This window comes from Aquila chrysaetos, chromosome 7, assembly GCF_900496995.4.
Source record: "Aquila chrysaetos chrysaetos chromosome 7, bAquChr1.4, whole genome shotgun sequence".
Taxonomy (NCBI): Eukaryota; Metazoa; Chordata; class Aves; order Accipitriformes; family Accipitridae; genus Aquila; species Aquila chrysaetos.
In genome coordinates this window covers 257,976-282,554 of record NC_044010.1, presented here as the reverse complement: position 1 = coordinate 282,554, position 24,579 = coordinate 257,976, and the positions used below count along the sequence as shown (strand labels likewise).

At 40.7% G+C, this 24,579-nt stretch overlaps 1 protein-coding gene across 7 annotated transcripts in view; it reads left to right on the top strand.

Annotated features, from left to right (window-relative positions):
• KEL (Kell metallo-endopeptidase (Kell blood group)) overlaps positions 1-12,779 on the top strand; it is a 28,163-nt gene extending 15,384 nt beyond the window's left edge. For 6 of the 7 annotated variants that reach the window (XM_041124813.1, XM_041124812.1, XM_030020635.2 and 3 more), the window contains 7 exons: positions 114-191; positions 636-739; positions 1,690-1,800; positions 3,944-4,011; positions 4,252-4,409; positions 5,262-5,357; positions 6,661-12,779. In XM_041124813.1, coding sequence (XP_040980747.1) covers positions 114-191; positions 636-739; positions 1,690-1,800; positions 3,944-4,011; positions 4,252-4,409; positions 5,262-5,357; positions 6,661-6,837 — 792 coding nt within the window. In that variant the 3' untranslated portion in view covers positions 6,838-12,779. The remainder of the gene's footprint in view (positions 1-113; positions 192-635; positions 740-1,689; positions 1,801-3,943; positions 4,012-4,251; positions 4,410-5,261; positions 5,358-6,660) is intronic. The other variant, XM_041124811.1, reaches the window with a different exon arrangement.
• The last annotated feature ends 11,800 nt before the right edge of the window (positions 12,780-24,579 follow it).

The window sequence follows — 24,579 nt, the reverse complement described above, 5'->3', positions numbered from 1 at the left end:
AGTCACAGATCATATTTAGGTTGTTTAAAAATAGTGTTTAAAAAGGACTTCTAGAATGTAAAGCCTCCTGTTGGTCATGTGTCTTTCTTTTTGTTTGTTTATTATGATTTTAGGTTTCCAAACTACAAGTGGAGATTGGCTATCCAGCTCACATACTCCAGACTGCCAAAGTGAACCTGGAATACCAGAATGTGAGCTATATAACGTAAACATGCCTGCCTCATTATTGGCAGTTTACCTGTACCAACTGCTATCTTGTCCACTGCTAAAAAAGGCTATGGCCTCTGGAACAATGCACATTTCTTACTGTTCATTTTCTAAGAACATATGGGCCCAGAGAACCTTTATCTGTTGCTTCTGTGTTGTTGCCTATGCTGTCTCTTACTTAGAGTGGCTGGCCTGAGAGAGATTGATTGTGACCTGCTTGTATGTTCTGTTTGGCCTGAAGATAACATTCCTGTCATATCTTAAATTGAAGGTCTTTAGAACTGGGAAAGAAAAAAACACAAGTATTCCATTGGTTTGTCTTTTGATGAACCCTTTTTTGACCTGTAGGACTTTTCTCTTTCTCATACTGTCCGATTCATTCCTCGCTCATGCCTTATGACACTCACATTACCTGTCTCTTCCCTCAGCTGGAGATAAGTGAAGACAGTTTTTTCCTCAATGTGGTGGCTTGCTTGAAATTACTACGGCAAAATTCCTACTTGAAACTCCTTCAGCATCACTCACAGGACAAGTAAGTGTCAGATACTGATCTAAAAAATGTAACAGTCACACACTCGTGGACTGAGGTTGGAAGGGACCTGTGGAGATCACCTAGTCCAACCCTCCTGCTCAAAGCAGGATCAGCTAAAGCAGGTCACTCAGGAGTGTGTCCAATTGTGCGTCTATATCTCTTTTTTAATGTGGATGGAGGGGGAGGGCGGGTGTGGGTCTGGGGAAGAACTGGACACTTCCAGATGTGGTTTCATCAGTCCTGAATAGAGAGGCATGATCGCCTCTCTTGACCTGCCAGCAACACTTCTCCTAATGCAAGACAAGATGCTGTTGTCCGTCTTTGCTGCAAGGCTGCATTGCTGCATCCTGCTTAAAAAAGCCTTTAATCTGGCAGCCTGTTTTGTATTCAGCCTGAGCTCACGCTACCAAAAAACCCCACCATTGTGGATGGGCCCCAGACCCCTGAAAAAAGAACCTTTTTTGCCCGTGAACCCTTGAGTAAGGGGAATAGCTGGTTCTCCTGGACTTAGCAGCAAAGCAAGCAGCAAAGCAAACAGCAGAGCACTGTGATGACGTGAATGCTGGCAGGGTTACCTCAAAGGTAGGACATAGGATGCTTCAGAAGGCAGGCAGCATTGACAGGCATGCTTGGGACCTTAAACCACCTGAAGAGTATTCTGTGCAGGACTTCACAGGAGTTTACTAATCCTGACTTAACTTGACAGAGAAGTTGTAAGGGTGAATCCCTTACTGTGTATGAAAGCTAAGCTACTAGGTCTGACCATCTGTAAACAAGTGAAGGTTTATTTCAAACACCTTTAACTGCAGATAATGTGAATTTCATCATTTGCTGCTGCTGTATGAACAGTTGTACTGAGCAGACCATTTTTGCAAGCCCAGTGGAGGAAAGGAGCAAGGTATGAGATAAGGACTTCATACATTCTCTCATTTCTCTTTTTCTGCTTCTAGCTGGCATGTGTCCCCCTGGACTGTGCATTCATACTACTCAATAAGGCACCACATGGTGGTCTTTCCTGCTGGAATGTTCCGCAGCCCTTTTTTCCACATGGAGTTTCCCAGGTATGGAGGGGTTGCAAAGGTGGAAGCTGAATGTAGTCCCTTGGCTGCACCATGTTTCCAGGAAGAATCTTAATGGGTCTGTCTTTAACCTCTTTCTTACTACATCCCAGAAAGACACAGTAAAGGGGGGGAAAATAGATTTTTCTAAAGCCAGATGGATACTGCCTTATGAATTCTGAAAGAGTGTGATCATTGACTCTGCTGGAACAAAATCAGAATCTAGGTGAAACTAAGATAAGCCAATTATATTACTCCAGAGCAAAGAGGCAGAAGTCTCATGTAGGTTAACTGCAAAGAAGACATTGTGCCTTTGCCTCTCATCTTCTAGATTCCAAGAATTCCTGAAATCTAACCCATAGAAATCCAACCCAGAGAAAACAGAAGCCTCACAGAGCAACATTTTGTCAGAAGTCTTTTTCAAATAGATTAAACACAGTTCTCTTCCTTTTTTAAAGAAACATTCTCTAATAAGCAAATACCTTTTTAATTCTGAGCCTTCCCCTGCAACAATGACATGTCTGTAGACCATACTCTTACAGTTGGGTTCTTTCATCATATGGAACAGATCTGCAATATTTTTCTAATACTAAAAGCACTTAGAACAGTTGACTATAAAAATATTATTTTATGTCCTTTTTTGCATGGTAATGGATAGATAATTCTCCTAATCCCATTGTACTGAAAGATAACCTCACACTGTGCAAGAGGCTGAAGTTTGAAATAAACATGTCTCAGTTAAAAGTAATTATTTTCTCCATGGTCATCTTCTACCACTAGTTGTATGACATCTTCTAGTGCTTGCAGTATTTAATGAATTCATTATACTATGAAGAACAGGACACCTCAAAAGAATAATAGAAAAAAAAAATTTTTGCCAGTGGTATGGACTGTCACTTACCATATTCTTCCTCTCTGAAAAAGTGTCTACAGCTTCTTATTCCTTTTGTGTTCAGTGTTAGTAAAATATATTTTTCTCACTGTCATCCCAGTTGACTAGACTGGTAAGTCAAACTTGATCAGCTTCTGGTGAGTTGGCACAATAGCATTTTCTCAGATGATTCTCCAAAGTTTAAACTTTACTGACAAAAGCCAATTCCGATGACTGTAAGGATAATTTTTAAAATGAGACGTCAGCAAAGCAGTACAATTGTTATAGAATCACAGAATCATAGAATGGTTTGGGTTGGAAGGGGCCTTTAAAGATATCTAGTCCAACCCCACTGGCATGGGCAGGGACATCTTTCACTAGATCAGGTTGCTGAAAGCCCCATCCAACCTGGCCTTGAACACTTCCAATGATGGGCCATCCACAACTTCTCTGGGCAGCAACTATAAGTTATTAGCTACAGAGCTTCTGAAAGAGCAGTTCTAAGAGAAGACGCGTTGTTCTGTTCTTGTCACTTACTACTGAGTTCCCAGTGATGTAATGATGATCTACTACAACCATTTCATGCTTCAGCAGTGTTAATCAGTGCATGTAAAGAAAGAATGAGCCCATCATTTCGTATTACGGAAATGCATTTTGAGTGTACTCTTACTTGTGGGACTGTTTGTAAATTCATTGCATAGAATCATAGAAATTCTGATTGGAAAGAACTGCTGGAGGTCTCTAGTACAACCTCTTGCTTGTAGCGAGATTACCAATGCTAGACCTGAGTAACTGTAGTCAAACCTTCATGATTTTAATTTGCCTTGCCAATTTTATGTATCATTTTTCACTAGACAACTGTTGCAAGATCGCTTCTCCTACCATCCAGCTTTTGTATGATTACCATTGCAGTTACTGTTTGTGCAGCAGTTCAGCCAGTAGTGGGTAAATAAGGACATATCTCAACAACAATACATATCATTAGAATTAATAAAGGCAGAATCTCATTCACAGACTCTTCATTATTATGATGGCTTATTAGCTACAAGTACTTTAATGCAAACCCATAGTACAATTTTAAGCATTGTTAGAGTAATTTACAGTTGTATTTGCATTTTTACAGAGTGTACCACATCTGAGAGATGTACTTCTCTGTGCTCTCAGAGTAGAATGCTCCTGAGCAGCCCACAGTTGTGCTCAGTGGCTATAAAGAATGCTCACCTGCTCTCTTTTTTTTTTTTTTTCAAAAGCATTCTTTTCATGTTTATTTTTCAGTGCTGTGAACTTTGGAGCCATTGGGGTCTTCATGGCGCATGAACTTCTTCATGCATTCTATGATTATGGTGGGTACCAGCTGTGGTGTCTTTGTTTACTCTTGTAGGTCCCCACTGGTACTTTCCCTCAGGGTATCTTAAATCCCGGTCCCTATATCAGTGTATACATATATTACTAGGGTAGGTGAAGCTAAGGAAAACTCACTCCAGGCCATGCTGACTACTAAGAAGACTCGGTTATTAATGTGAGGAATACAGGTGAATGCCAGAAATACCTTTACTTTCTAGGATTTTTTTTTTTTCCCACAGTGCTGCCTGGGGGCTGTCGTACATGCAACAGGAGTGCACTACAGAAATCTGTAGACTGCTTGGTTGAACAGTATGAAAGCTATGGCTTTAAGGTCAATGGTACTTTTACACTGTTGGAAAATACAGCTGACACTGGAGGGCTCGCCATTGCTTACCAGGTATTGTAGTCTACTTACTTCTCTAATCTCATAGTTTCACCACACAACTCAACCACCATGTTACAAGATTGCTCTGCTGCATCCCTCTTCTACATGCTGCTCCAGTTCCAGATTTCTTGCACGCCTCTGCCAGTGCAGCATGTGCCCTGCATGTCCTCTGCTATTCCAGATGTAGGTTCCTCACAAAGCTTTGCTCATAACCTCACTAGTTCCATGTAAGATGACTTCTTCCTTTCACCAGTTCTGGGGTGGGCCTTTCTTTACTTCCGCATTTACATCATGCATAAAAAAGCATGTTATTGTTTGTATGTTTATGTTATACCTGAGAAACTAAGCTGAGACATGGACCAGAATTCTGTGTGATGGTAAAATGACTCCATAATGATGTTTTCAGCAATACTTTAGTCTAGAGAGAATTTTTTATTTCCTCATGCAGTAGTTCAGCAGTTTAATTAATTACTGAGTGCAGGATGCTCTGAGATCTCTAGGTCTCAGATGGTGCATGAAGAATGTTGGGAGGTAGAAAGTCTTTTAATTTTTATTCAAATATTTGTGACTTTCTTTGAAAGTAATTTTCATTCTTTCATAGTGCAGTCACCACATCTTCTCTTACGATGATGTGAATGTGGTAGCGTCTGAAATGGGAAGCAAAGGAGTTACGGTGTTATTCTCCCGTCTTAAAGCTGTTAGGGGCATGGCCAGCAGCAGGGAGCCTCAGAGCGAGGAGAGAGAGATACAAACTTGCTAATTTATTAAATATATATGAGATTGATGTATTTCATTGACAGAAGACATAGTTTTGGGACACTATCTGAAGGGGGATTTACTATTACTAATCTTCTCTCTCCACAGGCCTATAAGAATTGGCTGAAAAAGCACAAAGAAGAGAAGGATTTTCCTAAGACTGGACTTTCACACGACCAGCTTTTCTACCTCAGTTTTGCTCATGTAATGAATTCTAGGCTAGTCATGTGTCTCTCTCCATTGTCTTCCACATTATTACAGTTTTTCTTTCTCAGTATTCAATCACTTTTCCCCCTCTTCACAGAACTGGGAATGACTGATGTTTCTGGGAGATCCAGAACCTTATTTAGAAAGCTAAAATTCACATACAGGGCCCCTAACCTGATATGGATCTCAAAGCTAACAAAAGGCCTGTCTGCAAAAATATCTTTTACAAAGCTTTGAAATCTACCAAAATTAAGTTGTAGCAGACAAGTTGTATCAGGGAAAGCATGCTTCATTGCCAGCTTCTGAGTACTTTTTTGCTGTTGTGAGAAATCTTACACATGGAAAGTGGAATTTTACTGGAAAAGGCATGTATCTCTCCATCCCTTCCTTCATCCACCTCTCTGTCATGTTGAATAACTAGATGTCATGTCATTCTGAGTGACCGATAGTGAAAAAAAGAGTTTAGAATGTTATTTAGACATAAAGAACTAAAAGTACATGCATACAGTTTGAGATTTCTGTGGGAACCTGGTTTAAGGAGTTGTGCATTGTTGTGCAGTTGTGCATTGTTGTGCGGTTGAGTTCCTCATGATAGATCATTGGATTTCTGTGCTCAGAAAAGTCACACCATTAGAAGTCACTGTAATTGTGCAAAGGGAAAAGTTTTGTGCATGTATTGACATTAGGTCAGAGCAGCGTGTAGAAAAGCAGTTCTGAAATCACAGATTATTGGGTCTTGGTGGCAAGATTTGCATTTCAGAGGCTATCTGGCAGCTACTGCATCATTTGTCAATGAATAAAGACTGAAATCAGAAGAGTGAAGACTTGGATTGCCAGTTTAACACCAGTAAGGTCACATAACCTTCCCTCCAATCTCTTGAACAGTAATGGGATGTTGTGTAAGTGCTCTCCTTTCTTGATAAGCACGTGTTGCTTTTGCTTAGGAAGCTGAATCTACACACTGATACTACATCTATACCATTATTTTAGATGGAGTCCAAGGTTGTATGCGCCTAAACTCCAAGGTGTTCTAAATTCCCTGTGTTCTGGACTATGCAGTATAGAAGAAGAGCAGATAGCTTGTCATATAGGGAAATTGGGACAGAGACGTTTAGGGAAGGGGAAAACAGAAATTGTGGCGGTGAAGGGAAAGATCTGAACATTGTTGGCACCCATGTAAGTGTGTTTCCTTGTTTACTCCAGCAGCCTCAGTCATGTGTGCAGAGGCATGAGGAGCCTTAAGTCTTGTTCACATGAGGACTTTCAGCCAAACTGACCTGTCTGTTTTGCTTCCTTTCAGGCAATGTGCGGACATCAGGATCCTGAGAAACTACAGTCTTCCCTGAACACAGATCCGCACAGTCCCTTGCCACTTCGTGTCTGTGGGCCTGTCAGCAATAGCCAGGACTTTGCCAAGCACTTCCACTGTTCCAGTGGATCCCCAATGAACCCAGACAACAAGTGCCACATCTGGTAATCTGCATGGAAAAGGAGGAAGAGAGATATGACCCCAGGGAGAGGAAGGCCTGACCCATGAAAGTATGACCATCTTCTCAGGGCCCCTAGGGTGACATGGTGCTCTTATTCACTCCTCTACGTTCCTTTTCTTGTTATCCTTTCCCCAGCAGTTGATGGTAGCAAAATTCTTAAACTGAGCTCGTAAGGGAAGAGGCTCTCCTCCTACCCCTCTCAGCACTCTGTCCCAGATGCGACAACTCTGGACTTCAGCAAGTCCCAAGGTAGCAAGATAACTAGCTAGTCTCTAGTAGGCAACAACTTCTGAGGAGTTGTAAACAGGAGGACTGTTGCATTATTAGTCCCTCTGTTCAGTGCATTTCTCTGTCTACTCCAGCGGCCTCACAGTCATGTTGAATGGACAGGGCAATAAGGTGGAGTTCTAAGACTTGTTCATCTAAGATTGGCTCTTAGGAAAATCCTAGGGATTACTATGCAAACCAGACATGTAAGTTACCAGAGAGGGAAGAATCCTCTTCTCTTCTTCTGCCAATAAATGGAGATAGGTACTAGGAAAGATTCAGTGGCTCCAGCTTCTAGGCTGAATGATAAGTCACCTAATAATGAAGGTTATTGAAGGCCTTCCCTGTTCTGGCTTTTTTATCAGCAAAACTCCTAAGAGAAAAAAGAGGAAAGAGAAAAGCATCCCCGTTGGTGGGAGGGGGATTGGGAGCTGAGAACAGATTCTCTTTCTTCTTTCTTTTCCAGCAAGATTGTCTTTTTCTAGTCTCTGTTTAGGGTTGAGGATATGGTTGAGGGTAGAGTATGGGACAGTCACAAGGGTTTCTAGAAGTCTCTGAAGACTGAACAATTAGAATTCCAAGAACTTCTCTGGATCCTGAATCTAGTTCTCTCATCCCTACATTTGTAAATATTTATCATCCAAACAGAGGAACAGAGCTGCTGTAGGATTTTACTTTCGACTTGAAATTGAATTTTAGGTATTAATTTACTTTAGAGGAAGAAGAGAGTAAGAAGTAATATATTTTAGGGTAGCAGGAGAAGTTCTTAAAGCACATTCTTAAGAGCAACCTAATAATTACATCAATTTCAGGTTCTGATAATTAGAAAATTTATACCAATGTTCTAAAATTTACCAAAGTTAATAAGTATACAAAATACTCCTACCTTCTGCATACTCTTCAAACTGTTCTTGATTATGGGAGCATTTTTATTTTACTTATTATATTGGCTGCCTGGGGATTGGTTGTGGAATAGGTGATGGCAAGTGGAAACATCCCTTATCAATCTAAGCATTGTAAAAATTGTGAAAATCCTAAAAACTGTGTTAATTCTTTCCAAGTACTGACCAGTACAGCAAAACATTTCCCAAGAACAGACTGTTCAGAGATTTTGTTTTCATTAATTAACTAAAATACTAATAAAGTGTTTGCTTCAGAGAAAAACATTACTTTGATTGCAAACTCTTTATTACCAGGCCTGTTTCTTTCCTCTGTATTTGTACTGTTCCCAGCATGACTGGAGTTCTAGCTGAACTTCACAAGTAATAAATAATAGACCTCAAAATAATTTATTTACCCATCATAAAAAATAACACAATTGGGCTTGTGCTTATCTTTACCATTTAAATAATGGTATACTCTTCCTCCATTTGTTTAATCAATTTTGTCCTAGCAGCGTGTCCAGACTGTCTTTCTTTTATATGCTAATAGCAATTAACATTGTACCAGACCTTGTGTGTAATATAGAAGTTATTTCAATGTACTGAAACTACTTGGCTTCTTTGTTTATAATGTATAGAATAAGCAAAAGCTATTGACAATCTGCCTTTTGAGAAGCCTTTACCTTTTCTTGTATCTGTCTTGTTAAGTGTATGGGGGGGACAGTTCCCTGGAATATGCAATTTTTTCTTGTTCTTACAATGTATGATGAATTTATGAAAACTCTGTTTAACAGGATCACCCTTGAAGTTGGTGAGTTGAATCAATTCTTATTACTAATTATGATGTTTTTACACAAAGAACATATGGGAAGTGCAAGAAAGGAGGTCTGGCTTAGAAAAAAATTGCATGAGTCTTGGACTGAGAATTTATTGTGTTTCTAAAGGAGAGAACGAAACTCTTTCAGTATGTGCACAAGGTCCCTGCCCTTGTCCTCAGTGTTGCAAGTTCCCTGGGATGTGGTTGGTGAAGAGAAGCCATGCTGCCTAGTAGGTGATCATGAAACACAGGTAGATGTTCAAACTGTATGATCCATGACCATAGAAATTATTTAATGCTTTATGTCACATATAAAAAAAAGAGCACAACACTGCCAGTGTTCAGGGAAAGAGACAGATCCAACAGCAGATCCTTCACCGCTGAATTCCTCAGTCTCTGTGAGTCCTCCTGCTGTACCATGTTGATCACCTCCATTCCTTCCCCTGTTGATAAGGCCACAAATGTTTCCTCCATTTGCTCCCAGCCTGTAACGGGGGGTGGGTGGGAACAACAAAAGCTTTCTTCTTGTCCTCTTCTTTCATACTTGGATCCTTTTCACCTCTGCTTCCCTCTCTCTTTTCTCTCCCTGCTTTCTAAACTTTCAACTCCAGTTCACCCTTACTGTGTGTCCATTTTCTCCTTCATACTAAGCAGCTTTTCATTCATGGCCCTTCCCACTCTCTGCTTCCCTTGTCCTATTCGTGTTTCTACTCTTCCTCATTCAGTGTATATTCCTCTATGCTCACCCTCCCCATAGCATCCTCATAATTCCCAAGTGTGTTTTCTTAATGTGTATGGATGCCAGTGTGCAAACCTGCCCTAAACTTCTCCCCTTTGCCCTGCTAAGTGCATGCAATTGCAGCAGTGTGGTAAGTGGTTATCCAGGAAGGGGAGACCATCCTTATTGGTATTTTACAAGGGGAACTGAGGTACAGAGAAGCAAGGCATTGGAAGAACTGGGGACTGGAATCTGGACTCCTGTGGTTTGACACTTGCAGGATTTTTTTCTTTTCCCTTCTTTTCTCAACACAATCTTTCCCATTCTCTTGTTACAAATGTGTCTTTCTTCCATTGATTTTCTCTTCCCTCATTTTCTCCCTCATGCATTTGGCCAATTTCCCCACTTACTTCTAAACACACTTCCTCCCTGACTGTTGCCTATCTTGCTTTCTCTCTTCCCATGCTGGCTCTACTTCTCAGACTTACTCTCCCCGAATTGCTGCACATGGGTTGTTTCCTGGGTATGCTGTGTGCTGTGATAATGTCTCATTTTTCCTCTTCAATTATATTGCTGCATGACAGACAGGAGAAAAGTGTCCAGTAGAGCAGAGACAGAAGGAGGGAAGAGGAAAGAGAAGCGTGGCTCAGACACTCCCCAGGAAACAGTACTTGAATGGCCAGCATGTCACAAGCTCTAATTTTTTTTTTTTTTTTTTTTTTTTAAGAGGGATCTATTGTCAGGTTGAGAGGAACTGATCACTTCAGAAAAGGTTGCAGATCTTGAAGTGAGCCACAGCTCCAAAGACCGCAGATGAGGGTCAGAAGCCATTGTCTTTTCCAGTGCACAGCCAGTCAGTTTTTTTCAGGAATTAGGGGCAGTGATTACTGACTTGCCACAGGGCATTTGAAGTCATTTTAGATATTGCTCTCTCAAGCAGTATTTTGATTTTTAGAGGGAGTTGTGTGTTAGGTACACTTGCTTCTTATTGCAGGTAGGATCTTTTAAGAATTTATCTTCTCCTTAGAAAGTTTTAACTCTTGCCTCTAAGATTCTTACAGGTTTTCTGGCTTCCTGGTTCCACCAGGAAGCTTGGCTTGGAACAAAGTGCCTGCTTCCTTATGGCTCCATTTTGAGAAACCACCAGTTTCTGGGCAAAGAACTTTACTGTTAGACTACATCCCATCAAGTAATAGTAGGAGAGGTGGCATGAGAAAGACTGCAACCACAGTGGCAAATGTGACTGTCTCTCAGAACATTGTACAAGGCAAGTACAGAGCACAATGAAATATATAAGCGCATTGCTTATATGAATAAGAGAGTTCTTGCCTGAAAAAGGCCTTTTGAAATCTTTTATTTTGGAAATCACTTTCTCCTCACTCTCCTTCCTTTGTGTCTTCTTCCTTTTCTCCTTTCCTGTACTTTTCCATTACAAGAGTCATCCCAGATTCATTCTTCCATCTTTTCAGGGCCATGACTGCAGTAATAGGCTTTAATGGCCCTTACCAGCGTCGGCTGGAGCCTTCACCTCCATCCTCTGCCCATGGGTCCAGGACCTTCATTTAAGCTCAGGCCTGGATCCCCAGTCTCTAGTTGTGGTCTGTTGCAAGTATATGCCTCGCTCCAGCTCCAGCTCCATCACAGCTGTGCCTGGCCATGGACCCTGTTATTCTGGATCTTGACCTACAAATTCCCTATTATGATATATGATCCCTTCCAAGTGACCACCCTGGCCTTTGGGTGCTGCCCCCAGGATTCTGAATGAAGCCCCCTGCCCTCCTGGCTGCCCAGCCTCTGGTGCTCCCCAGGGGTGGCCTGGACCTTTCTTTTTAAGCCCACTGAGCCTCCAAAGCTCCCCATGGGCAACCCGATCCATACCCCAACCCCCTTCCCCAGGCTTTAAGCTCCCCTGGAGATGCCCATTTCCCAGTCTCTCATCCCTTTCCTGGCTGTTTGCCTTTGGAAATTGCCCTGCAGCATCCCATAGGGATTAAATTACTCTACAGCATGTCCATTCTGAACCCAGATCTCCATAGGGTGTGAAGGGGGCCTGGTGCCAGGGCCATGAGTGAACAGAGGCTTTAATGGCCCAGACCAGCCTCCTCCCACATCCTCTGCCCCATTTCAGTGTAGGGCTGGGCAGTTACTGGGCTGTGTCTGACCCTGGTTACTGTTGCTGCATCTGATCCTGACACTGACTGGCATTCCTCCTTGAACTTGGACCTGTCTCATCATCACGGACTTCCCTGGTGATCTCTTGTCTGACCCTGACTACCGTCCCCAGGGCCATCCTGCTTGTCCTGCTCGGGGCTGTGGGGACCGGGCCCTGGCAAGCGAGGCCCCTGCCGTGCTGGCCTTGTTATCACACTCAGTTGCTGGCTCCCTCTTCCTTAGGGACCATCTGACCCCCACTGCCCCTTGACGCGTATCTTTTCATTCCTCTTTTGCCTATGTCTTTGCCAAACCAAGCTTCTGTGTCCATACCGCATCTCATTTATTTGCTCTCCGAGCCCCCTCTTTCTCATCCTCTCGCTTCAACCCATCCTCTCACCTGCTGACAGGCTGTTTCCCTCTTGCTGTCCATTCTCGGCTGTGTGAATCATGGTCTGGCGCTTCAGTGGTGTGAAGGCGTTAGAGAAGACTCGGCAGTAAGTGGCCAGGAACACAGCCACCAGATAGATGGTAAATCCCAGGGAAACTGTCAGGGTTGGATTACCCCCCATCCAGTTCTCCTGTCCAGCACAAGACACTTTTGCTCCTCACCCCTTTTCAGCTAACGGAGTCAGGATTTCCCTGGCACCACAGTCTTACTCGGGGCACATTGTGACATCACTGGGCTCATCTGAAATACAAAGTCATATGCTGTTAGGCAGAAACACTGTGGACTTCACGTCATATGTAGCTAACAACACCCTAAAGCATGAAAAGAGAAGAGTGCGGAAGATTTTGGGAATCAATGAGAGTATGTCTCTGCTCAAAGTTAAAAAGAAATAGAATGAAAGGGATAGGATCATAACAATAGGACACCATCTGATGTGAAAAATCACACTTAATCCTGGACATTTCTGTAGTCTTACAAGTAGTGCTCACAAGTAACTGACTGAAACTGGACAAAAAGATTTTATAAGATTGGTGCAAGTGGAGGGGAAAGGAAAATGTAATGACTTTCTCACTTCAGTCCTTAACCAATTATTAGTATTTTGTGCTGTTTGGCTCACACAGCCTCTGTGAATAGAAATAAATTTTTAAAAACCAACAGTAGAATGACAAGCATGTGTTTTTAAATGTCCTCTAGATGGTGATCTAACAACATCAATGCAGAAACAGCTCATCTTACACAGCACCTATTCTACAGGGGGGAAAAAAAAGTCTTATTAACCCTTGCCATGCACTTTGCCAGACCAAATTGCTAACTCTAATTGAGTCTCTTTCCAGACTACATTTTAGGACTTTGATGATGATTTTCCACCGTGTAGCCTGGGAGACAATTTTCTAATTATTTTCAAACTCACATTTAACTCCAGCTAGCATTTGCTGTACCAAATATCTTCCACGCTTCCTGAATTTACGTAAAGTTTTATGTTACCATTGGCTTTCCCTTCTACACACCCCCCCCCCCCAGCCCTTTTCTTATCTACTATTAATAATGGTCTTTTTATTCAAGATCTTCATGTTTTTTCTCAAATGTCAAAAACCTGTCTGGAATTTAGGCAGGTCAGGCATTTATCTTGTCAAATCAAGATAATAATCATCCCAGGCTTATGAAAGTCACTACAGAAGTAAGCACATGCAAGGATATATACACTCTGATTTATAGACAGAGATTTCTACACCAGGTGGTGGTCTTGGGTCATCTTCAGCTTGCTGTCCAAAACATTAAAGGATTTTTTTTCCAGATAGTCTTCAAAAGATTTTGCACTCAGCCCAGAAAGTGCTGATTAGAACCATACTTCAGGAACTTAGAATATCAATTTTTCAGAAGTACTCATTAAGTTGAATGGTTGAATATTACATGGCTGTATAAATTTCTTATATACTGTCTCCTACTGAATGATGTGTAATAAGGAATGAGATCAATATGCCAGGTATCAGTAGCTATATACTCTAACACAGAAGGACAGAAGCTTCAACAGATCTGAAGGCAGAGCATGTCAGACAGAGTGAGAGGGAAAGTGGAATTTTCAGTCCTGCAATGAGACTAGTAAAGCAACTTCAAGGGGCATGTTCCCTACAGAGATCTCTGGATCTAAAGGAATCTGTACCCTATTCAGTGTAAGATTGTATATCAAAGGTGTTCTGCATTCCTCACAGGGAGTGTGGAATACTTTCAAGTCCTCACCTGCACCTCTGAAATTCTTTATTTTACCAAAGTAGGTAAGTAAATAGATGCCAGACGTGGAAACTCATACTATTACTGAGGTCATAGTGACATACTCATTCTGGCATAAGTCCAGGCTCCTGCCTCAACAAGGGATCCTGCCACAGGACGCTTGCTCCCACATCTTTTCCTGTGCTAATGCTAGTGTTGGTGTGGCTCCGTTAATGAAGCATATTAGGTGACAAAACCGTTTTAAATACAGGTTTTATTAGGTCACTTTTCTAATGGGTGAGTTTTGGATCCAGTTAACTGTGCAGTCACACAAATGCCAGTCTGTGGCTAGGCAGTAGAAACAAATGGTTGGGGTGGGACAGAGGAAGGCTAGACTGCCCTTTTCTGAGTGCCGCACACTACAAATTCAATAGAAGCCATGGCCTTAAAGAGACAGAGTGACTACGCAAACCTTGCTTGGGTTCAGAGAGTTCTGACTCTTTTTTTCCCTCATTTGTGGTTATATATGTTCACCAGCAAAGAATATGTGCAGTGAGAATAGGAAAGGGATGTACTAAGTAAGATGAAATGTTAAGTGAGAAAGATTAAAGCTAATAGCAGTGCTTCTGAAACAAGCTCCATAGCTGAAGAGTTCATAAAATCAAAATGCAAAATTCTTTTTTAAAAAAAGAAAAAAGATGGAGAACAGAACCAGACTGTCTAGCAAATGGGTTTTTACTCAGTGTGACTGACAGTAGTAGGATATTCAGCTGTCCATCTCAGACCTTGTATGCATATTTCTCTGGATGTTCCCTGTTACAGTGTTTTGCATGTGTGGGTGCGAGTATATGTGAAAATTTCAATTTGTATGCATTCAGCACAAGAAAGATAGAGCAAAAAAAGGTTGAAAGAATCAAAGTCATATTAACCTTTTCTTTGCACTTCATCTCTATTCCCAGAATTAAATCACACTTTGTCAGCACTGATACCCCATGTGGAGGCAAAGAGTGCTCTACATTATACAAATCTACCTTCAATCAATTAAACTAATTTGTTTAAAAAATAGTTGGATATTGTGCATAAGTTGGACATATTTTGAACTGAGTCTTTTTGTGCTTGGGCTCCCTGGCCTGCACACTAGTAGGTTAACATCACCTCCTGCTGCTGAAGAGGACTGACTTGCATTCAAAAATCTCACTCCAGGTGGCCTTGTCCTTTTGTTTCTGCTTATTGTCACACTGACTGCAGACACACACTGGACAACAGATTCCTGCCTAAGGCTGCACTTTTCTAACCAGACCAAGAGATACAGGAGCATTTCTGTAGCCAGTGGAGTGGATTCTTAGTGCGGTCCAAAGGACTGCCCTTGGACTCCTCTGAAGTAGAGGCTCCAAGGTAGAAAAGAACAGTGGATACGGATTCCTCTGTCCGTGCAGTGGATCCAGTGGTGGGGAACAAGCAGCCTATGAGAGAGATGAATACATTGAAACAATTGGATAAACCAGAGTCCTAGCAATAATTTATCTTTCTAGGGATTTTGACTCAATATTTCATTTTTCCTCCCTCAGCTAATTCTGCAACATGACCCAGTGTGAGGTGCAAAAACAATGAAAATATCCAAGCCAGTGCAGCACATTGGCCACTGCTCTCATATTGGGCCGGGGGAGGGGGATAAGACAAACTAGTTAATGTATGCTTTCTCCCTCATCAGTTTGAAAGAGCTGGTGCATGAAATCTAGTAAAGCAGCTCTCCGGTCCAGTGAAGCACAGGACAATTGGCAGCACCAGGAAGGTTATCACTGTCTGCATCAGATGACTCTCCTATGTGAGGTCAAAACCCCACTGGATTTCTAATGAGGAGGTGGAGGAGGCTGTAAAGTCATTCCCAAGATGGAGCAGTGAGGCCCTTGAGGCAAAAAGGAGCCAATGAAGGGAGGAAAGGAAATGGACCGAAAGATCATAATCAGTGAATTTCTGCATCCTACCCCAAGGCTGTATTCCTCAGAGAACAGGATAGTTCCAGGCAACTCAAGGCACACCCACTGGCTGATTTTGATGCCACGATCAGAAAAATGATAAAGATGGAGAACTTGGGGGTACTCCAGTCTGTAATGGGGGACTACAGAACATGACCGAGAGCAGATCCTCTTGGGAGTGCCCAGAACTACAAAAGCCAGGGAATAGGGTAGGAGGGAATGGCACAAGCAGAACTGTGTGAAGATCCCAGAACAGAAATGAGTGGAGAGATGCAGGGCAGGACAGAGGGAATTGGCAGAGGTTTTTGGGGACCATAGGATGGGAATGACTGGGCAGCTGCAAGACATGAACGATGGATGTTGGAAGTTCTGGGTTTGAGATGGATGAACGGCTGCAGCTCAGGCCACAGGCAGTTGTGAGTGGAGGTGTGTGGTGAAGTGACTGCACACAGTTCTACATTATGGCTACTGATCTGGTGTTGCAGGGAGTCAAAAAGTGCACTGCAAATTCTAAGAAACTAGTTCCCCTCTGGCAAACAGTTCTTTTTATTTTTCTGTCATGCTTATTATCAGAATGGTAACTAGTCTTCTGGAATCTGATTTTCATAACTGTCACATGCGTTACACAGAAGGCATGCACTCTCCCCCTTTGCTTTCTCATGCAGAATTCACAGCTTCTAAGGTCATCAGTACATAGAAAACTTGGAAAGAGGGGTGAAAAAGAGCAGCAACCTGTCTGGGGTTTCAAAATGTGGCCATTTTTCATCACTAATATTGGATCCTGAAAATAAAAATATCTTGCCTCTAACAGCAGATACCAGCAGTCAGGTTGTAGCATCCCGTGCAAGAGATGAAGATAACATCCTTACCCGAGAGGTTTCATTTATCTCACCATGACACAGTAACAAGAAATGAAAAGCTCCTGATCTGGGAGTGATGGTGACAATGGCTGATGATCATTTAAAAAAAGAGTACAAATTGGATTTCCACTGAAGCATGGGCTATATTGCTGCTTTCTCTTCTCATTCTCTTCTTATGCCATTTCTGTTTTCATCTGCTTTTGTCTTGATTGCTGTTAATTATTTAAAATAATAACAGTGGAAGCATATGCAAGATACGTAGTGTGAATCAAACCTGTATTAAACCTAGTCTTCTTTAATAGCAAGAGAGAGAGTCACTTCCATGAGGCAACCCTTTCCTAACAGCTTGAAGAGCTGTAGTAGGACAGGATAAATTAAATTACTTTTGACACTAACTCAGACTTAACTAAATTTTAAATATCTAGATTTAAGTGAGATAAGCACCCCTGCTTGTTATTTTGAAGGAAGTGAATTCAGATAAGAGAGGAAGTTCACAGCTGGGAGCTTCTATATTGGACTACTCCACTGCTTGCCCGCCAGGCCCCTTCTTTTAAAAGCATGAAGAACCTGATGCCTTCAGCAGCAGTAGAGGAGTCAGCGTAGCCTAAGGAGAAGCACATTTAACTGTTGAAGCACCTTTCTGTCTGGCCTGTCAAGCCTCACATCATTTATCCAAATATCTTTATGACAATCATCAACCACCTCCCTATGCATTCAATAAATGTTGAAATCTCCTTTACAACGGTCTTACTATGTTTGTTTGAAAGCATTCTTATGTTTTTTTCTCTAATTTACTTCAGGCTACCCTGGGCCAATTTAGACATAAGATAAGACACAAATTACTTCAAAAGAGTTTCAGCTTCTTATACTTATTATTTCAGAAAGTCATAGTTAAGCAAAATCTTAAGAAAATTAATAAACTGTCTTTAAGATTGTAAGAAATACAATATGCAAAATGTTGTTTGCCTTCTGCTTTCTGAATATGCTTGCTTAATATTTTCAGGGTTCTTTTTTTTTAGTAATGAAATCTAGGAAGCCACTTTTTAAAAAGCTGGCAAAATTCAGGGACTTAGTCCAATATGCACTGTAGGCTTCAAGGTCTTTCTGCAGAAGGCATTGTAGTGCTTGTACAATGCAAATTATGTTCATTTCCCAGGAAATCTGCATATATCCATCCCTCTGTTTTTTATTCAGCTTTTATGATGCAGATATTAATGGTTTTCTTCATTTGTGAAGTGATCTAAGGCCTATGTGGAAAAGATACAATTTCATGATTTTTAATTAAATTAATAAATATAATTAGTCATTATTGTTTAATAAATGAATATATATCATTATGGCAATAGAACGAGGCCTCCAAATGGGTGGAGGCTACATATACCCAGAGTTCTTGCAAATGAGAATGTGAGGCAACTCTCCATGCACTTATCGAAAGTACAGAGAAGAGAAATGGTATAGCTACCGTGGGAATGCAAAAGTCATTAGGTGCATTGTCAGGGCCTTGAATCCCTTTCTCCCCAGGCAAAACATCAGCAACATTGTTCTGACATGCTTTCTTTATGAATGGGCAATTATACAAGGTTCTGTCTTAATTTCTCTTGAACCTGTTCCAGAGTTGACCACATGATGTAACTATTCATTAGATAAGGTACACAAATCACTGCTGCAGTCTCCTTCCAGACTGTAATTTGGTTTGGGGTAAATGAGGGCAGTACAATGATAAGATGGAGATCCAAGATAATTAGGTAGTTTGTAAGAAACTGTGATAGTTCACTGCTGTCAGAGGTGTTACTATGAACTGCCCCTGAAGCTGCACAATCTGTATCATGCAATATATTTCAGTCACTCTTACTAGCAAGGAAGAATATTTAGTATTAAAAGAACCAAATAAATAATTCTGTGTTTAAACAATTAAATGTGATTATTAAGAAAATTACTCTTATTTCATTCTTATTATTCTAATCGTGTTTTCTAAATAGCCATGGAACACTGTATGTTAACCTCAGTGACTTTCACTTCTGAATTTCCCATGGGATAGATATCATTCCAGTTTCCCTCTGTTCAGAGAAGTTTTAACCCTCCAGTCTCACCGTTTCTTCCTTCGGTATTTATAAGCCTGGGTTTGCAATACTGACTTGCTGTAATGGAATAGGCAGATGTAAGAGATTGCACTGCCCCTTTAAATGTAACTGTATTCAGATTTTGAAAAGAAGTCAGTTGCAAAATAGCAATGGCTTCATTTGGAGCCAAGATTTTGCTTAAGAAGTATCTGCATGTGTACTAGCTAAGTGGGAGTATTACAAATAGTCTTCAAGGTGCCTGCCATAGGTAGTTACACAATACAGTACTCTAGAAGTTCGAGAGTGCTTTTTTTTTTTTTGCTTTCAGTTTGCTGAAAAAACCTCAGTCAACCCAAAATTGAATGTTTCAATGTGATTTCTTGGTAAATTGTTTCAATTGTGTAAATAGAGTTGTGTGGAGAGGGAGAGAGAAGTATTTGTGTCCCACTGTGAAGCATTTGGACTGAGAGGACTGTGTTGCAGGACAGACTGGACAAGTAATGGGTGCAGCTGCAAAGATACGATCTTAAATGTTTTGCATTATCTACATCTTCTGTAATGTGCTTGACCTTCTCTTTATCTATTGGATAAAGCTCTTTTAAACCTGGGGCCCACCCTTTTACAGATACTCCTTCAAAAATGGGAATACATTGATCCTGTCAACCAATTACATTTCCCGTTTACAATGCAAGTGAACATGTTCTGAAAGTGTAGTTGTGGCAGAAGTACTCCCTAGTACCATAATACTGTTATGCTTTCTCAGAATTGCAACAGAGGGCAGAAGTTGCCAGAACGTACATTCTTCCCATAATACTCTTGATAATGTGATGCCCAATCTGTAATCTGATCTGTATGTTTTGGAATGTGAACCATACCCACCACTGCAGCATCTGAGCTCAGCTTCATATTGACTTTCTTTGTGTGTCTTGTAGTCTAGCCCTGGGAAACAAATAGCAGGAGCTGTTTTGAAGATTTTTTCTGTTGCTGTTCCTCCTTCTTTCCAAAGATAGCAGATTCACGAGTGTTTTTGTGAAGATAAACCCTAAAGGTGGGGAAGTTCAAATGCCTGATGTTTAGTAACTTATGTGACTGCCTTTTGAGCTTCTTTTCAAGTGAAATGACATAGTTAAAAGGTATATTGTTAGGGTTTTCTCCCATGACTTCCTAATCATGGCTTGGAATGTTTGCTGTTTCTACATAACATAATCAATACGCTATTAATATAAAAATATTTTATATAGTTTCATAGGAAAGGATAATATTTCACAGAGCATAGGCAATATTTAAAAACTGACACAAAATATAAAATGGTAGAAATTGTATTTGCTTCCTGGTAGTGAGAAGTATTCTTAAAATTGCAAAATGATCTTTTATTAGCCCTATAGTAAGTTACTCCTGGCTTTTAAAGTCATTTGTTCATTTGGGTAAGGTTTCAATGTATATCCCTCCCCTGGGGTAGATAGCTGTGGAAACACTCTGATAATTTAAATTATTTAGTGTTAAATTATCTTACAATTTATTATCAGATTATCATTTCTCTATTTATTATTTAAAAATTTATCTCCCACAGATAATGCAAAAAAGCAACAGTAGCTGAATGACTGCCCCAATTCATAGAGTCATCACAAAGATATCTTTATGAAACACTCACACATGGCAGCATGTGAACTAAAAATGCAGCTAAGAGTTTGTGTTCATCATACCATAGCAAAGAAATCAGTATAGGTAGTTTCAGACATAGCTGCGGTAGCTGAAGGAACTACCAGTTCAGATAAGAATTTTAGTAACACAGTTTAAATTTATATTGTCAGTATTGTTTCTTGCAATTTTTTTTTACATAGTAAGTAACTATCAGTCCTCAACTTCTCCTTGACAATAATGTATCCTCTCAAAAGGCACTTTTAACCGAAAATGTTACGGAGCTGGAAGTGTCCATGAAATAGTTGCAGAGCTGTAGAGCACTCATGGATCTGCAAATCAGCAGTGTTTTGTGAACTGTGGAAATGAGCTGGCAAAACAATTCCTATGGGTTTTATAAGCATTAGCATATTGATTATATGTACATGCTTCCCATACTGCAAGTTCTGATTACATTATTTCTGATAAAGAAACAGGTATCGGAGTTTTGTTACTGGATGGTGGAAATGAAAATCTCAGACTGCTGGGAAAAGGAAATTTCCAAATGAGGAAAGATTAAAAACACTACATAGCCTAAAAAAGAAAAGAGTAAGAGGTGACATTACACTTTTTATAAAGACTGGAACCAAAACACTAAACTGATGATCTGGTCTGTAATAAAAACAATCAGTTTTCAAATAAAGTTTGTATATGGCATCATGTGAAAATAGATTGGGAGTCAATATTTATAGTTGACTTCAGAAGGAACTTAAGAGGCAGAGAAGGCTTTAATACATAACAATTTTCCTTGGCAATCCCGCATACAGGAGAAGCCAAATGGAATAAGCATATTCGGTTAGCATTTCTTTTTCAGTAAACTTGGTGACTCCAAAGGGCAAATTATGGAAAAATGCCGTGGGTGCACAGGTGATGTTCAGGCGGAAAAATACTTTGTGGTCTTTTCCCCAGGGTTTGGATGAAGGTGACCCAGATGTAGTGTTCTTACAGCAGTTCTTAGAGATGTGACCTCTGATCTTACAGGCTTAAAATCAGAAGATGGGCAAAGACTTGGGCCCTAATACTGGTTACTCTGCTGTATTAATGGGAAATCATCTACTTAAGAGCTTCAGCTAATCTGACTTAGTGTTTGTGAAGGTGTCACTCAAAGTGAGAGGTTACACTGGATACCTCAAGAGGTCTCTTCCCACAAAATGTGACGCTACCATTTTATTTTTTTGGTAAATGATGGCCTTGCACCTCCAGCAACTTGACTCTGAAATCACTCTGAAATCTGAAAAATGAGGAGCAGATGAGAAGTTGCTTCTTCCTAACTATAAATGCAAATTTCATATATGTTTCAAGAGATACCAGATTAAGAAGCAGAATGGTTCATAGGGGACTCTTGCGTGCAGAGAAAGCTAAAAGGGTCTTTGTTGAAGCAGGTTTACCCTGCAGCCTGTAGTTGTGAGATACCTAAGCTAGCTCTAAATTAGCTAGCTTGGTTGGAGGCAGCAGTTATCAGTTTACACTGAATTCTTAGCTGCTATGGCTGTTTGGTGGCAGGCTCTCACCCAAAATCCTTTAGCTAATACACAGAGATACTATGGTGACTACAGTGTGCTTGTACCCTTGGTGTCTATATATTCCAAACAGGTCAAGGTTAAAACTATTTGGTAGAGGGTACATCTTGGGAAGACAGTTGTTTTCCAGGTGTTAATGAAAGGCAAATTCTTCTTTTTTTCCCTGCAAATTGAGATCTTGCAAGTTTATTTTAGCAAAATTCAAATCCTCCAAACCTCATACACTTCAGTCCAGAAAATAATTAAAAATTTAATACTACAAAGTGAATTTTCTCTTGTTTCCTAAGGTCAGCCTTTAAAAATTATTTTTCAGCAGAAATAAGAGATGCAGCTTTAGCTCTTTGCTACTTTTAAGTATAATTTGTTGATTTAGCTGTAACAATTTATGACTCTATCACAAATTGAAGTGTGTTTGTAAGCAGTATTCAGGTCTCAGCAAGTGCTGAAAATACAAATAGAGCTGGTTCACACAAAACTCCCTGAAGGACAAGAGAGTCACATTTATTGGATAGTTGTTCACCTCCAGTATCTGCTTTGGCTGATGCTTGAAGAAGATGACAGTAATGTAATTTTGATGGCTGTACAGCTCTAGCATGCAACAACATCAGTGAACAGGTAGATACAGGAAGTTCATATGTTAATTAACAAAGTATAATTAAAGAGTTGTCAAATTTTTAGTTCTTAAAAGCACTTCTATAGATTCATAGCCTTTAAAAAGGCTGTACTCTCTTCTGTCTCAAAGCAGTGCCAGCATCAAAACTAGATCAGCTTGCTCAGAGTCTTGTTCAACTGAGTTTTGAAAAGCTCAGAGAATGAAGATTTTACAGCCTCTCTTGACAACCTATTCCACTGCTCAACCACGCTCACTGCAGCGTTTCAAAGTTGTTGCTTTTTGTCCTTGGTACCTCTGCAAAGAGTCTGGCTCCATCTTTTCTATGACCCCGTTTAAGGTGGTTAGACACTGCAATTAGACCTGCGCCTTCCCCTCCACTCCCCACCCCCTCCTTAGCTATCTCCATGATAAACAAACCCAGCTCCCTCAGGCTCCTCGAACAGTATTGTCCATCTTAGTGGCCCTCTGTTTGACACGCTCCAGTTTGCCAGTACCTCTCCTGCACTGGGGGGCCCAGCCCTGGACGCAGTCTCTTATATGCAGCGTAACTGCTCTGAAATGGAAGGGAATAACAATTTTCTCTTGACGTACTGCCTACAGTATTGCTAATGCAGTCTAGCATGTGGTTGACCTTCATTGCTGCAAGGGCACACTGCTGGCTTATGTTCAACTTGCAGGCTCTTTTCAGCAGAGATGGTCCCCAGCTAATCTTTCCCTAGCCTGTACTGACACATAGAGGTTTTTCTATCCCAGACCCCAGGCTGGGTATTTGTCTTTGTTGAACTCCATGAGCTTCCTGCTGGCCTGTTACTTCATTTTATCAAGTAGTCTCTGAATGGCAGCCCTGCCCTCCAGCATAGCAACCACTCCCCACATTTTGGTGTCATCTGCAAACTTATTGAAGGCACCCTTTGAATGTATTTGTGATAACATTAACAATGTGAACGAACTGTCATCACTCCAGGAGAGGGCAGTCAGTCTCTGCTAATTAACACACGGCACAGAGGAATATCAAAGCATACACACCACCCCTACACCAGCTCTTGTAGTGCGTCATAGGTAAGTAGGTTAAAAACTAGGACACCCACTACAGAGACCGTTGGCAATAACTAAAATAAAATATGCATTTATGTTTGATATTCAATTGTTGGGCATTACATTGAGCCTTGAGCTTGTGTTTAGTGATAGTGGATGTACCGTGACCACACCTCTATATTGGGACGTAAGGACTGAACCAAGGAGAAGTGAGGTTACTACTGAGTCATCTAATGCCATTTTATGATATCAAATTTGTGGTGCTTTGTTAAGTTGTGATCTTTGTGTCACATTACCTATACTCCCTTCAGCAGCACGAGTGATATTTTTGTTGCCTACTCAAGGAAAAAGTGTCATTTTGGATCATCTAAACAACAGCAACAAAAAGAAACCCTTGGTGAATATGTAGTTTAAAGAAGGTGTAAACATATTTAATTGTTTGGTCCATGGCCACTGACAGTAAGAGACTTCCAGGAGGCTATAAATGAGTCTCTGCCTGGAAAATGTCATGAATCATGACATTCCCTTGCAAAGAAAAAGGTAACTTTTTATTTGAAGTTCTAATCTCAGAAACCCTCAGAAAGATAGAACACTTGCTCTAATAGTTTGTTTTCTAAATGCCTGTCCTATTCAGTTATGTAAGTCAATGGAACTTCTTTCCCCTTAACCTAGTTAGTAGTCACTGAAAACATATGCTTCATATGCTTCGGGAGACTCTTCATAATAGACGAATTCAGCTGCTCCTGGCAAAAAAAAACAGTTTAAAAAAAAAAGAAAAAAAAAGACCCAGAGACAACAGGGGTTCATCACTTTGGCTCAGCCCAGGCACTGCCTGGAGTACGTACAAGTGCGTGAAGACCTGACTTCTCAGAATAATTTCTGTTCTGTACTCAGTTTTTAATCAGTGCAGGTCTGTTTTAGGGAACAGCTTTCTGGTATATTCAACATTCTCAGAGGGAATAGAGGGTAATGTTTACTTTTGATCATTCATCATGT